A 19,166-nucleotide genomic window follows, 5' to 3' on the forward strand; every position below is an offset into this window, starting at 1 on the left:
ACCAGTTAGGAAACAGACACAGAGCTAATGAGTATCTTGTTCAGGTTATTCTGGTAAGAACCCAGCCAATCAGAGCCTGAGCCCATGCAGTTTGCCCCAGACATGGAACTAACCACTCTGCTATCTTATGCCTACAAAGAACAAGCAGCAGGGATGAGAGAGTTTTTATTTCTAACTTAACATTGTATACCTGTTCCTAACATTTTATGGATAATATATGAGGTTAGAATAGTATTCTTGCCTCTGATTTGACTGAGCATTAACTAAGAAGCAAACTGTATGGGAGATAAGACTTCCTCTCCCCCACCACCACTGACACCTGCAGAAAAAGAAGATTTTTTTCTTGTACACCTTGGTGAGATCAAACACATGAAAAGTTGCTGGAGGAGGCTATGTGGAGTGAGGAGCCTGCAGCTTCTCCTGAGATAGCAGTTACTGTGCTGTGCACCACCACCATCCCCTGGGAGTTTTCTCCCTCTCTAAACCTGGTAAGGGGCTTCCAGGGGACCCCAGGGGCTCTCTGAAGAGGTACTGTGCAAGTGAAAGACACAGTAATTAGAGCTTGACTCCTGCCATAGAAAGGACTGGCTGGCTTCAGTGTGTGACTCCTGCAAAGACTGGATGAGCAAGATGGTCAAAGAAGAGCTGGCTGACTGCTACTGTCTCTGGAAGGTGAGGGTAATGTGGTGGGCCTGGCACCACATCCAGATGAGTAGTTCCAGGAGAAAAAAGGTCAGCACAAGAGGCAGATGAGGGTCATCCTGGACCCTCCCAGATGGAGCACCTGCAAGGGACAGAGTAACTTTAAAAGGTAGAGAACAGAGGCACAGTAGCTGTGAAAGATGACTAGTGCTCTCAAAGGTCACCCAGAACAGAGATACTATCAAACTCAAGGGGACCAAAGGACAAAGAGACTTAGCAAAGAAGCTTAAAAAAAAAAACCACCAAAAACCAAGACAACATCTGCTTTGGCAACTGCCACACCCAGAGAGCAAAGTTAGCAGACCATGTGAAAACTATTCTATTATTTCTTTACCTCTCTCCATTCCTCTCCCTTCATTTCTTCTCTGGCAGGAAGTGGGCAGAACAGTTACTGGTAAGGGGGGAAGGCAGGCGAGAGAAAGGTGCTAGGTTCACACCCCTCCCGTCTTTACCAGGCCCTAAACAGACCAAACTGGGAAAGGAAGATTTTAAAACGAAGTGAGGGCAAGACATCCTAATTACTATGTTTGAATTTGTACCAAGTAAGAGACAATAGTGATATCTGAGAGGAAAAGTAAACCAGGAAATTTTGTCCCAACTGAATTTTCCTCCCTGAGGAATTTCTCTGAATAAAGCTGGAAAGGATACATGAGGTACGAAAAGTTAAGGCTTTTTTAACATAGTCAGGTTGAACATGCTGTTTGGACATACTGGTTCCAGTGCATCTGGTATTGAGGGCAATTTTCAGGTTCTGAGGAAGAGCTATATAGTTTATCTTTCAGGACACAGTAGAGATCCTCAGAGGATTCTTTCAGTAACTGAGGAAGGAAGATGCTGAAAAATTTACTACAGTTCAGCCAATAAAATCAAATAATGAAAGACATGTTTTCAACGTCTCAAAAATGTCTCCTCAGTTTTTCACTCCGGAATCTACTTTCTGTTCCAGTTACCTCATGACCACTTCCAGGGGTCCCTCTGGCTATGGAAACTTGACTTCTAGAGCGGCTGTGAGCTGCCTGAATCAGCCAATCTCATTGTCTCCAATTTTCCTTCCTGGGAAAATAAGGAAAGTTTTTCCAAAGTAGGTCTACTGTATGATCTTGACAGGAAGCAACTAGAGGGCACTAAAATGAGACTTATAGTTACAGACAACGGACTGGGGGAAAGCCTCCAGAAGAAAAAAGAAAACATCATTATCTGAAGAAACTTCAAGCCAGAAAGCAATATGGAGCAAGACTTCTCCTCATTTCCCGCCTCCCTCCTGAGATCAGTGGTTGCCACAAACACCTTTCCTTCTAACGAAGTGAGCATCAAGGAGGACATCAGAGCCAGCGTGTGAGGAAGAAGAGGGCAGAATTCTGCTTTCCTTATCCCTGAAACAATGTTCCTCCTAAAATTCCTCTACAGTTTTAATCTGAAACATTTCCAGAGATGATGGACATCAAAACCAAAGTTCCTTTCTTAAGTGCTCTTTCTTTCCTTTCCTGCATGGCATTTTACATTGTTTAAGGCTCTGTTATGTATCCTTATGCATTGAGTCTATAGACAACTTCTGCATGATCTTTTGTATGAAGCACCGACTGGGAGGGAACAAGGCATACAACGCAACAGGAAAAGGTTTCTGCCCGTAAAGAATTTTCTCATTTGTTAAGTCACTCCTGGCTCCCTGAGCTCAAACTCAGGGGAGGTTCCAGGAAGGGCATTTTTCTTGCTTTCAAAATCCTCCCTTTGCCCCCAACAATTTCTTCTGGCAACATGCTGATATGCACTCTCCCTCTCTCCTTCACCAAAAATCTGAGTAATAAGCATTGAGTTGGGTGAAAAAGAAAATACCTCCTCCTAGGAGAAGTATCCTAAATTTTTTCCATGAAAGAAGCTAATCGTATATAGTTTCACAAGAGAAATATCAGTTATCCATATTCTTTACTGATTTACCTGGAATTTCTAGATTTCTTGTTTCTGACAATGAAAAGGAGTTCCAGTGTTGCAGTCTGTAGGGAATCGTGCTGCTAAGCCAAAGGTAGTGCTTTTCTGGTGGTCCAAATACACCAGTGGCTCTACAGGAGAAACATGGGCAATCTGTGCAAAGATGTGCAATTTACAGCCTCAAAAATGCTAATGGAGGCCCAGTGAGGAGCTGGTTCTAACTCAACGGCCATGAGTTGAGAGGAATAATTCCTAAGGAATAGGAAACCACTGCAATTCTGCCTCCTTTTACACTGGAGTTCTAAAGTGACTTCTTGGTAGGTGCTATTGAGTCAGCTATGACTTACACTGACCCTGCGCAGCAATCCAAAAGGCACGCGGTTCAAGGCTACCAGCCATTTCTTGGGAGAAGGATGGGCAATCTCCTTCTGTGCAATTAACTGCCTCTGAAAACCCATTGGAGGGTCAGCTATGGGTCGTTTCTGACTTGATGGTATATAACAACAACATGAACAATAGATCTGAACTTTGCCCTCTCCTGTACCTTCCTCACCATCTTTGATATGCGCCAGCCCACTGTTACAACAACTGTATCAACACATCTTGTTGAGGGTCTTCCTCTTTTTCTCTGACCCTTCAGCTTTCTCAGCATGAAATCTTTTTCCAGTGATTGGTCCCTAATGATAACATGCACAAAGTATGTGAAATGAAGTTTCACCGTCCTTGAATCTAAGGAACATCCTGGTTGAACTTCCTCCCACACAGACTTGTTCGTTCTTTTGGCAGTTCATAGGATAGTATTCTTTTCTAACACCACAACTCAAAGGCATCAATTCTTCTGTCATCCTTAGTTACTGTCCAACATCCAGATGCATGCAAAGTAACCAAAAATACCTGAAGTGACTACTGATATCTAGAACTGAATGACACAAGACACAAAATAACCAGGGCTTGGAAGAACGCAATCATCATCCCATAGGCTCATTCACACTATCATGAACATAATTTCTTGAACATCTACTGTGTGCCAATTAATGTTCTAGGTACAGGAGCTGGCAATAAACAAAGTTTTGTGCTCTAGAGGATTAAGAGAGACAAACTACTTGTGGTTAAGTTCTACGAGGGGAAAAACACTGAGAAAGGGGAAGAAAAGGCTGGGTGGTGGGTGAAGGTTGTTATTTTAAATAAGTCCAGAACTCTTATTAACAAATGTGACCTCTGAGCAGAGACCTGGACATAAAACAAACATGACTATCTGGGGAGTGATGTTGTTCTTTTGTACCACTGAGTCAGAATCAACCTATAGCTGACACTCTGACGGGTTTTCAAAGCAGTTAACTGCACAAGAGGCGACTGCCCATCTTGCTCCCAGGGAGGAGCTGGTGGATTTAAACCTCCACACTTTCAGGACTCCAATGCAGCTTCTTACCACTAGGCCACCAAAGCTCTCTGTGTAGGTAATCCAGATCACAGTCTTCACAATTACTTGCTATGCATCAGAGAGCCTGGACAGTGACTAAGGATGACAGGAAAATAATCAATGTCAATGAGTTGCAGTACTGGAGAAGAATCTTGAACATACCAGGGACTTCCAAGAAAATGAACCGGTCTGTCGTGGAGAGGATCAACCAAGTTGCTCCTTGGAGGCCAGGATTTTGAAGTTCTGGGCATGTTTCCAGGAGGGACCAGTCCTTGAAGAAGGATATCATGCTTAGAAGGGTAAAGGAACAGTGTAGGAAGGGAAGACTGTGGGTGAGACGGATTGGCCTAGTAACTGGGCTACTGGGGGTAGGCAGGCTCAGAATAGGGCAGGGTTCAAAGATACTGTGCATAAGGTCACTATGACTTGAAGGTGACTCGATGGCACATAACAACAACAACATCTGGGAAGTGTATACCAGCAGGAGATGAGCAGGTACAAAGGCTCTGAGAGGGCAGCATACTTGGAAAGCTGGTGGAATAGCAAGGTACATGGAGGGCACTGTGGGAAAGAGGAAGTCATAGAGGTGTTGCAGCCACATAGATGCCAACTCTTTTCAAAACCCTGTGTTGGCACTGAACAGCTCCCTAATGTTCTTTTAGAAGTAGTAGTTTTATTCTATGGTACTGCCAAGGTGGACCTGAAATGCCAACCTTTAGGTTAGCAATGAAGCAGAAACTGCATAACCAGGCACCTAGGAAGAGGAAGTGACAGGGCTCCACACCTGGCTTTCACTGTGAATGAAATGAAAATTTTGGAGCAGAGAAGTGGCAGGATCTGTCTTCCATCTGCACAGTGATGTGCCTGGGTTGGAGGCAGAATGCAAGGGCAGAGAGACAGGAAAATATAGGACTTTTCTGCAAAAATGCAGGCAAAATACAGCAGTGACTTAAAGCAGGTCATGGCAGTGGTGGTGGTCCAAAGAAATCAGAATTGCAATACAGCTTCAAGGAAAAGCTGACTATCCCTGCAGATGGACTGACCATGGAGTGAGGAAAAACAAGAAAGAAGTCTGACAAGGATACCTGAGCAAGTGGGAGGGTGTAGCGACTGGGAAGAGCTGGTCTGAAGGCAGAAGCAGTATTGTGCTGTTTTAGATGTGTCAGGTTTCAGAAGCCCATTAATCATCTAAGTGGAGCTGTGTAGGCTCCAGGCTAGATGAGTCTGAAGTTCAGATGACGCCTGGACCAATGATATAAATTTGGAAGGCATCAGTAATAGATGGTGTTTAAGGCCTCAAGCCTAGATGAGGCCTCCCAGAATATAAAGGAAGACAGCGAAGATGTCAGGAATAGAGCCTGGGCTCTTTAAAGCTCAGAGCTGTCGGAGTCACAGGGCAGGACGAGAAGAGGAGTCTGAGAAGCAAAGTCTTCTTGAAACAGGAAAACCAAGAAGTCAACTGAGGACATCATGCTGGGAAAGACAAAGGGTCAAAGAAAGAGAGGAAGATTCTCAACAAGATGAATTAACACAGTGACTGTTAACAATGGGTTCAAGCATTGAGATGGCAAGGACGGCAGAGGACAGGGCAAGGTTCTGATCTGTATTCATGGGCTTGCGATGAGTTGTAGTCAAAGTCATGGCACTTTACAACAACAAATAAGTGTTTCAAAAGGGAGGAATGATGAGCAGTGGTTCAGATTCTTCCTTCCTGACAAAAGCTTTCGCAGGACCTAGCTGAGAACGTGATGTTCAATATGATGCATAGGTTCAATTAGAAATTCTTGTGTTCGGCTCAGTGCCCTGAATAGAAAATCAGAAGAAAATATGAGACAGAGTCTATTTGTACCTCTATAAAGACAAGATGCAGAAAATAGTTCGATGCAATGACAAGCAGATGGATTAGAAGCCGCTTGACTGATGACACTCAGGGCATATATAAGTGAATGAGTGTCAACCCAAAAGGAAATCGCCAGTGACATGTTATTGGGCTCTGTCCTTTCCTGTTCAACATAAGAGTGACATTTATCAGTGATAACCAAACTTGACTGTGATCTGAACAATCTAGGAGCTTGTTAAAAAAGAGCATCCCAGCTGCTACCCTAGGCCTCCCAAGTCAGAATCTCCCCGGTAGCACAGGTGATTCAGAAGAAGGAACTGAGCGAAGTGTGATTAAAATGTGCGACTGAAACCAAAGGAGCCAAATGATAGTTTCAGGCTCCAAAACCATCTCAGTAGGTGGAGAGGTGAGTTGAACGAAAACCGAGTAAACATGGAACCATGCATTTGACTCTGAAAACCAGCTAGACCAGAAGTGGATGAGGTAAACTCAGATTAGTATTTGGCTCTGCACCCACTTGGGAACTCAGTGAACTCAGCAATTGACAGTGAGATCTCAAGCAGCAAAGGCAACAGATAAAAGGGAAGAAACCTAATCCAGCCCTACTTTCTCCAGCCCAGAAAGCATTCGCTTGGTTACCTACTGCTATTGTAACAGAAATATAAGGTGGTGTTCTTTAAAGGATAGAAATTTCTTTTCTCACAATTCGGGAGGCTAAAAATCTAAATTAAGGTTTTTTGACATGCTGATTGTTTCCAAGGTAGTTCCTGGCATTTCTTGGTTGGTTGGTTATCTTTGTATGGCATCTCCCTTCCCCCCTCCCCCAGATGTCTCCAAGTCTAATCTGCTGTTTTTATAAGTCAGAAGTGATTAGGTTTAGAACCCATCCTACTTGGGTAAAATCTAATTAACACAACAAAGGAAAACATATTTCCAAACAGGATTATACCCCACAGGAAGAGGGGTTACACTAATATAAATTAAAGGAGGAAAACAATACAATTTAACTCATAAAAAGTACCCTCTCAATGATACAGAGTGTATACTAGAGTGAGGTCAGAAGAGAGCAATAAACATGATGAAGGGACTCCTCATGTTGTGAGGACCACCTAGAGAAAAGCAGATTATTTAGCTTCAATATTCAGTCAAGTTGCATATGTCATATAGGAAAAGAGACTTAAAGTCACACGACCTTTTATCATCTTCCACAGGTATTTGTTTTAGCAAATTGAAGGTTTGTAGAGACCCTGCACACAAAAGTACAACAAAATATATATACTGACTTTGTGTTTTTGTGTCACCTTTTGATGATTCTTGAAATATTTTAATCTCTCCCACAATTCTATTGCACAAACAACAGATTACTATATAAAACACTGGGAAATCAAATTCACATGACACGCAAAATGGCCCTTCACCTTTCCCAACTGGATGTTTGTATACTGCGGGAGACAATAAGGTAGATTCAGAATCAAAGTGAAAACAATGGCAGAGAGAAAGTTTTCCAATTATAAGAATAACTCAAAGAGAAAGAAATGCTGAGTCCTTTGCTAATGATGTTGTTATGTGCATGGAGTCACTTGCGACTCATAGCGACCCTATGTACAACAGCCCTAAACTCTGCTGTATTCTGTGCCAATCTTACTGTCTGACACATCTATCCTCATTAACCCAGTCACTGAGTCAATCCATCTCATCTAGGGTCTTCCTCTCTTGTGCTATCCCTCCACCCTCCTTGCAATATATCCAAAGTATGTCAGATGGAGCTTCAGAATCCTTGCATCCAAGGAACAGCCTGGTATCACTCTGTCTAGGATGAACCTGGTTGCTTTCCTAGCAGTCCATGGTATATTCAATACTCTTCTCCAGCACCACAGTTCAAAGCATCAATTCTCCTTCTAGCATCCCTAGTCATTGTCCAGCTTTCTGATGCATAAGCAAGTAATTGTGAAGACAATGGCCTGTATCAGGTGCACCTTGGTCTCCAGACTGACATCATTACTCTTCAGTACTTTTGGACAAATCTCTGACAGCAGGTGTCTTTTAATTTCCTGGCTACTGGTACCAAGAGTGTTGACTGTAGAGCCAAGCAAACTAAAACTGTTAACAATCTCAATCATCTATCATAATGCCGTCAATTGACCCTGTGGTGAGAATCTTTGTTTTCTTGATGTTGAGCTTCAATCCATATTGAAGGCTGCAGTCCTTAACTTTCTGCAGCAAGCGCTTCAGGTCCTCCTCAGTTTCAGCAAGCAGGGTTGTGCCATTTCCATAGCACAGATTGTTGATGAGTCTTCCTTCAATCCTGATGACACATTTCTCCTCATACAGCCTAGCCTCCCGGATAATCTATTCTGCATATAGATTGAAAAGGTACAGAGATAGGACACATCCCTGGCGTATACCCTTCCCAATTTTGAACCATGCAGTGTTTCCTTACTCTGTTCTGACAACTGTGTCCTGAGCCAAGTATAGGTTTCACATAAGCATGATCAAGTGTTCTGAGATTCCCATTATTCTCAGAGTTAGCACAATTTGTTGTGCTCCACACAGTCAAATGCCTTTACAGTCAATTAAATACAGATAAATGGACATTCCTCTGGTACTCTCTGTTTTCAGCCAGGATCTACCTAACATTAGCTATAATATCATTAGTACCATGCCCTCTTCTAAACCCTGCCTGCACATTGAACAGTTCTCTGCTCATGTGCTGTTCCAGTTGTTTTGAATAATTTTCAGAAGAATCTTGCTTGCATGTAATATTAATTATATTGTTTGATAATTTCTGCACTTTGTCAGGTCACCTTTCCTTGGAATGGGAACAAATATAGATTTTTTCCAGTGAGTTAGCCCAGTGGTTGTTCTCCAGATTTCTTGGCATAATCTAGTGAGTACATCCAGGGTAGCGTCTGTTTGTTGAATATGTCAATTGGTATGCTGTCAATTCTTGGGCCTTGTTTTCTTTGCCAATTATTTCAGAGCAGCTTGAACTTCTTCCTTCATAACCACAGGCTCTTTCTCATACGTTGTTTCATGAAATTTTTCTGTGTCTATCAATTCCTTTTGGTACAATGACTTTGTATACTCTTCCCATGTTCTTTTAATGCTTGCTAAATCATTTAACATTCTGCCCAAAGCATCCTTAAGTATTGAAACTCGAGGCTTGAATTTGTTCTTCAGTTTCTTCAGCTTAAGAATTGCTGAGCGAGTGGAGTTGTTAAATATTACTGTCCTCATTGGGTGCCACCCTACGAACAATAGAGCTGAACCTTGCCCTATTCAGCATCCTCCTCCCTATCTCTGATACACTCAAGCTCAATTATATTTGCCCAATGACAAACAATTTTATCAATCTATCTTATTGATGGTCTTCCTCTTTCTCTGACTTTCCCTAAATGATACCCAAGGAATGGCCCCTCCTGAAAACAATATCTGAGACCAAGTCTCACAGCCCTTCCCTCTAAGGAGCACCCTGGCTGCATTTCCTCCAAGCCAGACTTGTTCATTATTTTGGCTATCCATGGGATACCCATTACTCGAACACCACAACTCAAAATTATTGCTGCTTCTTCTGTCATCTTTATTCACTGTCCAACCCAAGATGCATAGACAGCAATTGCAAAATGCCATGGCTAGAATCAGGGGCACCATAGTCTTTAAACGGACATCCTTTTCTTGTGAGTATTTTGGAAAGGCCCTTGACAGTCCATTTTACCAATGCAACACATCCATGGATTCCTTGACTATTATAACCAGGGGAGTTGTGAATCCAAGTAAAATGAAATAATTGATAAGCTCAATATTATCTCCATCTATCATGGTCTATCATGATCTATCAGGTGTATTGTGCAAAGCTTACTACTCTAAGTAATATTCAAATTGACAACACTTAACAACTGCTAAATGAGACTAGTGCTGATATATCTGGTAGAACATTTTTCCACTTTGCACATCACTCTTTGTCAATGTGCTATATGAGGTAACCTGAGATTGCTATGATGCTGAACCTTGTGCCATGGGGATATCAAATACCAGAATGGTTTCCCATTGTGGACAGTGTTTGGTGGAACTCCCAGTTGTAAAACAGGTTGGGAAGCAGGAGTGGCATCCACTTCCTAAACCACATGCCTCTGGAAACTCGATGAACTTGGAGAAACAGCGATTGCTATGGAAAGGCATTAGGTCTTTTGTACACAGAGTCATTATGAGTTGACCTCAACTAGATGGCAATCAACAACAACAACAATCATGATGTTGCATTTTGGTCCAGTCATGAAGGTTTTTGTATTCTTGATGATGATATGTCTCCCACATAGTCTTTGATCTTCTTCAGAATTTGAAGCAAGTATTTCAAGTCATCTTCACTTGAAGCAAGTAAGATTATGCCATCTGTTTAACACCGCTTATTGATGAGCCTTCTTCCACATTATTCTTCTTATATCTCAGCTTCTCAAATTGTTTGCTCAAAACATAGATTAAATAGGTATGGAGAAAGGATACAGCTCTGGCACACACCTTTCCTGATTTTAAACCATGCAATCGTCCTTCTGTTCAGACAAGTGCTATTTGGTTTATGTGTGGGTTTCACATAAGCAGAATTTAAGCGTTCTGAGGTTCTCAAGGCCAGCCAAATTTGTTATGATCTACACAGTCAAATGCCTTTGCACAGTTAATAAAGCAGCTATGGAAGGTACTCAATAACACTTGAATAATGCGTTGATTATGGCTAGATCTCGGCAAGAGGTGACTGGCATTTGTCATAGAATTGTTGATACTCCTTTCAAAGCAGCAGATCCAAAGATTTCTGAACAACTGCCCTTAAGCCTGTTTCCCCTGGAGATGCAGCCAGCCTTTGCATCTTCATAATCAATATGGAAGTGGGGGAAATGAATTATTTAATTATGATCTCTAGTATCCAGCTTTAATATTAACTGTAGGCTTAAAACTCAAGCCAGCATTAACTAAGTATGACAGGTAATAATTTATGCCTCTAGTGCCTCTGTTCTCCACATAATAATATTTAATGCTTCATCCATTAAAGAGATCTGATCCTTCCAGCTGTAACCTGGCTTGGAGAATTATGTTCTCGATGCTATGGTTGTTAGCTGCCTTTGAGTTTGCCCTCCACTGACAGCAACCTCATGCACAAGACTCTGCCACTTCTTGTGCCCTCTTGTGATCGGTTCGGAATGGAATGGTCATGACCCACCGGATTTTCACTGGTCAATTTTCATTAGCCAAAAGACAGAACTTTCTTCCAAGTCTGTCTTAGTCTGAAAGTTCTGCTGAAATCCACTGAGATCACAATAATACGCACAATCCTCCACTGACAGATAGTTGGGGGTTGTACATAATGTGTGTTGGTCAGGATGGGAGACAAGAATTCTATCAGTAAACCACCAAAGTTCCCATATTTACCTTCCATGTCTGCTTTAAAGTAGACATCATTGTATCTCCGTCTGTGGAACTTTCTAATTCACAGGCTGGTGCTATTGGCTCAGCAAGTATATGCTGTCCACCATGCTCAACTGTGGTTCACTGTGGAACATCACCTTGTCAAAAATTTTATCCAGCTTTGTAGATTAACCCAAAGGGCTTCCCCTTCAGCAGAGGAGCCTTTGCAGTTACCAAGACAATCGACAAGACAATCGATGCACACCACATCCTCTTTAAGAGCCCTCAAAACAAAAACCCAGTCCATGGATCATAGCCCACGGCTCTCTTAGAAACTGAGATGACCTGAGGTAACCATCTTCTGCTGCCCTCACGTGCTACAGTTGTGTGCTGGGGGAGGAAGGTGGCCATGCATGCAATGAGTATTACCTTTACCAGGTTTAAGTCACATGTTGGCCATCTCACAAGGAAAGAGTGTCTCAGAGAAGTTAATTCAACTGTCCAAAGTCACAGAGATGATAACTGGAGCAGTCAGGATGGTACAGACTGCTATAATCCTGTTTGGAAATGAGGGGTTTTTTTTTTTGTAGAGTAGACCCTAAACTTGGTCACTTCCAAGTGTAGAAAGACTAGAAAAAATACACACACACACACACACACACACACATGGCAGTAATCACATTAGGATTGTCTACAAAGCAAAGAATACCAATGAAACAAAGGATGTCTAGGACTGCTGACATGAAAACAAATGACACAAACAAGACACTGATTTAAACATTAAAACTCTAGAGCAGTGAAAGAATGAATCTATATTCTTTAAAACCACCCCTTGTGGAATCTGTGTTATAGTAGCACTAGGTAACTTGATACAATATTCTAACTGAAGTTCATTCTGCTTTTATGCAAACCCCTCTTGCAACTACAATATATGCAAACTTCTACAGGACCTGCCTGATCTGCCCTCTGACTGTCTCTTTCGCTACACCTCTTCCCTTCTTCTACCCGTGCCCTCTCCTTTCCAGCCATACTACCTTTCTTGCTGTTCCTGGGGATCAACAGGTCCTTTTTTCAGGCCCATCACACTCGCTAGTCCCTTGAACTACAATGCCTTCGGGGTCTCTCTTATTACATCAAGGCCTCTACTCAAATGCCACCTACTCACTAGTTCTCAGCACCCTTTCTCCCATCACTCTTGTTAACCCTTATCTTACCTGAAAGCATGCATTTGGCTACTAATTAACTGCTCCCACTGGCATGCAAGGTCTATACAGGCTGGGGCTTAGCATCATTCCCTGCCTAATGGGGTGAACCAGACTAGTGCTGGATGTGTGGCCAATATTGACCAAAGTGATGATGGATAAATAAATGCATGACTGGAAACCTCCTTTCTCCTCTGCTTCACCACATGGCTCCTGCTCATCAGATCTACTGTAGCATAGGGGCTCTGAATCCTCAGACAAGCCATTTCAACTTTCAAAAGAAACCTTCTATTTGCCAAGTGGGCCCTGCCTGACAATGGCCTGCTATTTCATGCCTCCCTAAAGATAGCATCGTCCGCTTTCTCTGATCTGATAACTGTGTGACACTGCCAGTTTTAGAAGTTTGTGATTTTATCAGAGAAAAGATATTTAGGGCAATCGATGAAACAAAAAGATAATTATATTTCATAAAAAGGGAATAAAACTCTTCAAAACAACCCATTTTCTGTTTACTGCTCAATGAGACAATCAGTTCATTTAATGCTTTCCAGCATCAGTTCAAGGCAGATAGAAATAGACTCTTATGTGAGGATTTTATAAAGTCATGTTATCTGGGAATTCAACCAACTAGAGAACTTCTGAAAGTGGAATTTCTGAGATTCCACTGATATATATTTCCAAGCTTACAAAAGGATTGTAGGAGAAGCAAATCATAATCCAAAAGATGGTTGGTATTCAACATAAAACTTTCCAAGATAACGTTATCTCTGTTGATAGATCTTCACTTGTCTTCATAGACACTCACTGATCCATCTCATAATGTCACCTAGTTTCTGGAGGATAATTCATTTTATGTAAACCATCTTACACTCTGTGTAAAAGCATAAAACATTACACAATATAGCTAACCCTGGAGGACATCATGCTGAGTGAAATATCTCAGTCACAAAAGGACAAATACTGCCTAACACCACTGTTATAAAGCAGGACTAACATGGTGGTCGGGGGGAAACTAAGAAAAAGTAGTAAATAAAGTAAGGTAAATGTGCAACACTAAATGAGTGAAAATCCAACTTCTCTGTAAAAGTTCGTTAAAATCCCAATTTAAAAAGCATTTGACTCCACTATGTAATCTTCATTCTGGACTCTTGTCATAACCATAATACCCAATCATATACCGCTTTTAAACTGTTGGAGTGTACTGGGGACGGGATGAGCGGGTAACAGACGAACTGTATACCAAGGAAGGAATTTTACTTTTCAAAGAGAAGAGCTAACTGGGGGTGGGGGGGGTGGGCAGGGAGAAAAATGCAACAATGAATGAATGGAAATCCAAAATCTCTGTAAATGTTCATTAAAATTAATAAAATAAAATTTTTTAAAAAGTATAGCATCAGGATGGATGGCGAAGAGATTGCGATTGTTCACAGCTTCAGTTTGCTCCGCTCCACGGTCAACACTCTTGGCAAAAGCAGCCAGGAAATAAAAAAACATATTGCAATGGGAAAGTCTGCGGTTAGGGACCTCTCTAAAGCATTCAAGAGCAACGGTGTCTCTCTGGAGACTAAGGTGTGCCTGATACAGGTCATGGTCTTTGCAATCACTTGTTATGCATCAGAGAGTTGGACAATGACTAGGGAGGATAGAAGGAGAATTGACACCTTTGAGCTGTGGTGCTGGAGAAGAGTATGAATGTTCTATGGACTGCCAAGAAAACAAACGGATCCATCCGAAAGAGGGTTAAACCAGGCTACTCCTTGGAGGCAAGGATTCTGGGGCTTCATCTGATATACTCTGAACATGCTGTAAGGAGAGACAGGTCCTTGGAGAGGAACATCATGCTTGGTAGGGTGGAGGGACAGCACAGGAGGGGAAGACCCTCTATGAGGTGGATTGATTCAGTGACTGGGGTAATCGGGATGGGTGTGTCAGAGGCAATGCGACTGGTACAGGATAGAGCAGGGTTTAGGGCTGTTGTACATAGGGTCACTATGAGGCGCAAATGACTCGATGGCACATAACAACAACAACAATTTGAAAGTAAACAGAGGGCATTTTAAAAACTTGGGTTACTTTGAGCTTTTTTCCCTAGAGTCTCTGTGAATATTGGTGTAGAAATTGCTGCTGGTATCAGAGAGTTGTTGTTTCCTGGACCTTCTTAGTTTTTCTCTCCTTTTTACAAAACTCCCTCTTGCTTCCATGGAATTGGAATTGACTCACAATTGACCCTCCAGTGAATTTTGCAAGGTTGTATACAACAGGAGAGAAGATAGTCCACCATTCTCTCTTGAAACTCAGTTCCTGTGAGTCAGACCCCACTCATAGCTGACACTCCGGCAGGTTTTCAGAGATGAGTCAGTAGTAAGGAGTTGTGCTGCCAACCTCAAAGCAGCTAGTTCAAACCCACCTGCTACTTCATAGGAGAAAGACGAGAAATATCCTCCCATGTGATTTACTGCCTCTGAGAACCTGATGGAGGGCCACCTATGAATCGGTTCCAACTCATTGGTACACAACAGCAACAATAAATCCTGTAGAAGAAAAATGCCCATTTTTCTCCTGAGGATTCAAACTGCCAGGGAGGTACAGCCTCTAACTTCACGAGAAGTCTTGGCTCTGAAGTGTGATCAGGCTCAGAGGGCAAAATACCAGAGAAATAAGAGCATGGTCTTCTAGGAAAATGTAAATTAACTTTATAGTTGATAACAAATTTAATCAGTTCATACACTCCCTGGCTTTCACAAGGTGGATGATAAAAAGCTTCGCAGTGTAAGCCAAACATAAGAAAAGATAAAATGACCAAAGTGATAGTGGATAAATAAATGTATGACTGGGGACTTCCTTTCTCCTTTCTCCTCTAGTTCACTTCTAAAGGAAGAAAGGAAAAGCAGTTCATATTCGTTTTGGATTCCAGCTCTTGGCCTCCGTAGATGTTACCGAGTAAAACATAAAGGGTAGAGATGGGAAATAACGTGGGGGAGTGAACACAGCAAAGAGCTGCATGTCTGTGTGCGGAGATCACAGGGTGCCTGCACGACTGCCTCTTCACTGTATCCTAGAACCACTGCTCTCTGCTTCAAGATCTCTCCTTTAGATTTCATCTTAAATTTGGAATATTCCTGACACTTCCAATGAGCCATCAAGTATACACACTGCTTAGCATTAACAATGACGTTATCTGATATTCAAATATGAATTTCCTTCATATCACATGTTAACACGCGCACGCGCACACACACACACATTTATTGATCTTTCTATTTATACGTCTATATATAATTGCTGTTGAATAAGAACTGATGTACAGCTGACCCTCACAGGAGGAAAGGACCCATTTCCCTCGAAACCACTGGTGCACTGGAGCAGTCACAGAAGTGCAACTGAACTCCATAACTCCACGTGGGCTACACCACCAGAACCCCTCACATACTCATGTGGTGGTCGTGGTACATATTGCTGAGTTGGAGACGGCAGAGAGCTGATCCTCCAGTAGGTTTTCAGACGCAGTAAATCATGCAGGAGGAGCATGCCCCAGCTTTTTCCCTTTGAGTAGCTAGTGGATTTGAACAAGTACCTTTGGTTTGCAGCACACCTTTTTTCATTAAGCCACCAAAGTTCCATACATATATATTCACATACATCAAATTTTTATGGCTTAGGCAATCTTCTAAACGGTAGGGGGGCAGGGGGAGAGAAAGCAGGTTTAGTGATATTTCGAAGTATCACCAAAAATCTTGTGCCAGAGATAGGTAAAGTGCTACTGGCACAGGTCACATCTGGCTAACTGATGAAACACATTCTCTGCTGTGTATATGTATTGGATACATTAGGCTCCATTCTCAAATAATCTTAGGGAATATATTTAGGTTCCATTCCCAAATAATCTGAGGGAATATCTCCCAAGAACATTTCCCTTTATTAAAGAGTTCTGTTTCTTTATCAAAGAGGAAAACTAGACAATATTTATTACATAATAAGGAATAAAATAATGACATGTAGCCTCTAGCAACCAAAACATGTGCATTTTTATTATATTCAACTTACCTTTTCATTCCATGCCCACAGTCCAATTCCAAGAAATGCTATTCCCAAGAACTAAAAGAAAGCAAAAAAGCAGTATAAGTATAGGGGTAAACATTATGTCTTTACTAACACAAATATGACAGTTTGCAATCAATTCTTTTATGTATTTTCCTGACTCTGAATTGCAACTTTTACCAGGAAATGAACTACCATAATATTTTTTGCCTAACATTACATAATTACCAAAGGCTGCAGACATGCGAGTATTCAAGACACTCATATTATTAAGAGCAATACTCGGGCAGACTCTTAAGTAAAATCAAGACATGGATAATGTTCAATGGCTGCCACCTGGATTTGAAGGGAGATTGTGATGGCTCAATGAATCTGTATCTGCTGGAGCTCACCAGAAAATAGATAGCTAGAGGCATGGATTTAGAAGATGTCTGAAACCCTGTGCTGGTGCCACTTCCCTCACCATCATGCCATCATTAAATGATCTAGGTCAAATTGGAAATGGAGAAGTCATGTCTTCAAATTCAACTCCAAAACAATTCCTAGACTCTTCTCTCTTTTAGAAGCCTATTGCAATTGATTTAGAGGGCTTTCACAATTCTTTCTGACTTCGACTCCATCCTGGGCTTCATGTGAAACATGGAGTACACGTGCACCAGGTGGGACTGGGTTAAAGATATAAAAGCACATTGGGTCTCCCCGCAGAGGACCATAGCGAACATCATCAAATATCTCATCAACACAACTCGTTGTTGAATTAGAAACAACACAATGGGTTTTCAGGAGGCTGTAAATCTCACAGGAAGAAACTGCCCATCTTTCTCCCACAGAGCAGGCAGCTGATTCTAACCACTTGCCTTTGAGCTGGAAGCTCAATTCCTTTCCCACTAGGCCACCAGAGCTTCCTTAGTTTCATTAATTAGCCTTTTGCATAGTGGGAAGGGAAAAGAGGGGAACCGGCTAGTACCCAGAAGAACTTTCCATTTTAATTAATTTTTCCTGTATTCTATCTGCTCTGAGACACCACATTTTCCCATCTCTAAAACTGGAATGTGGCTCAAAGCCTGTGGTATCTCATATTTTAATTGCTGACTTTTTCTTTGCTTGATTGTACCTAACATAGGAATGTGTTTTATAATCTGGGTGTCGTAGACTTGATGACACATTGTGCAAGGCTGTCCGCCCACTAGGAGCCCAATAATCAGTACTAGGTGTAATTGGCCATGAGGAAAGACAATTTTATTCCTCTTTCTTAAAAAAAATTAAAATAAAATGAAGCAACTCTGCATTTCCTTTTCAAAAACCAAAGTGAAAGGAGAGTGGGCAGGTTGACAGCATTTCAGTCTGATGATAGGAGCACACACCAGTTATTTTACTAACATCTTGATTAAGTTAAATGTCAGGAAGGCCATCCACTGAGAAGGGCACTCAGAGAAAACAAGTGTGTTTGTGGTTATTCTTCACAGTTCGTGGGAAATGGAGAGCCCCCCACCTGGGCAGGCTGTCATCATTCACAGCAGGGGGGTGTTGACACTTCCTAGGTAATGGCTCAGGAATCCAAATGGGAATGGGAAATAGAGTCAGTGGAAGGAAGGGAATGGAAGGAGAAAGCAAGGAACAAAAAGGAAATAAAAATGGAGTGGTAGTTTTGCTATCAACTTCCTACTTATAGGATAATCAATGCTTTCTGACCCTCAACTGTGCTGCCAACCTAAAGGCGGGTGGTTCAAATTCACCAGCAGCTCCATGGAAGAAAGATGGACAGTTTCCTCCTGTGAGATTTATAGCCTTTGAAAACGTGTCAGGGGGTCTACTATGAGTCAGTTCCTATTCCATGGTCCATAACCACAATATGCAGAAAAGCTTCAGGTTGTGCAAATAATTAACGTGCTCAGTTGTCAACTGAAATGTTGGAGGTTCGAGTCCACACAGAAGTACCTCAAAAGAATAGCTCTACTTCCAAAGAGTCAGTTCTTGAAAATTCAATAGAACACAGTTCTGTTCTGGCATACTTGGGGTCACTACAAGTGGGAACCAACTTGTGGGAACCAAGTGGTAACTGTGTGAAAAGTGTTTGTTGTTGTCCACCAGGTCAGAACTGACTCACAGCTGCTGACCCTCCAGCAGGTTTTCAGGGGCTGTGAATCACGCGGGCAGAGACTGCCCACCTTTCTCTTGCAGAGCAGCTGGTCAATTGGACGTGTACCTTTGTGATCCCAGCACAATTCCCAAGTCGTCAAAGCTTTCTGGAAAATGTTTAAAAAGGTTTTTATTTCTTTGCTTTCAAGACTTCAAACTATTTTCCCACACAGGGGGAAATACACGTTACATTTCAGGACCAAGACATAAATGAATCAGTACCTCAAATGACTAAAAAGTACTTGGTTCTCTGCAGTATGAAAAGAAAACAATGCAGAACGTCTTTCTCCTATTTCTAGGTCCTGTGAACCAGAGATCCGGCAATGGCTCATCAGGAGAACAATAAGCACTCGTCTCCTGTTCCATCTACAGCCTCAGAAACACAAGGGAGGGTCACCTATGAGTCAATTCTGACCTAATGGCAGTGAGAGAGAGAGAGAACAAGAAGGTAAGAACTGGCCAATGAACACGTGGAAGCCCATCAGATGTAGAACATACGGGACAT

At 42.0% G+C, this 19,166-nt stretch overlaps 1 protein-coding gene across 1 annotated transcript in view; it reads right to left on the bottom strand.

Annotated features, from left to right (window-relative positions):
• Nucleotides 1-19,166, bottom strand: part of TSPAN5 (tetraspanin 5) — a 257,691-nt gene that overhangs the window by 36,775 nt on the left and 201,750 nt on the right. Inside the window, exon 2 of the mRNA XM_006893078.1 lies at nt 16,529-16,579. Within this exon, the coding sequence (XP_006893140.1) occupies nt 16,529-16,579 (51 nt within the window). The remainder of the gene's footprint in view (nt 1-16,528; nt 16,580-19,166) is intronic.

The sequence above is a fragment of the Elephantulus edwardii genome, unplaced genomic scaffold (genome assembly GCF_000299155.1).
Source record: "Elephantulus edwardii isolate Elephantulus edwardi_28Jun2011 unplaced genomic scaffold, EleEdw1.0 scaffold00122, whole genome shotgun sequence".
NCBI classification, from domain to species: domain Eukaryota; kingdom Metazoa; phylum Chordata; class Mammalia; order Macroscelidea; family Macroscelididae; genus Elephantulus; species Elephantulus edwardii.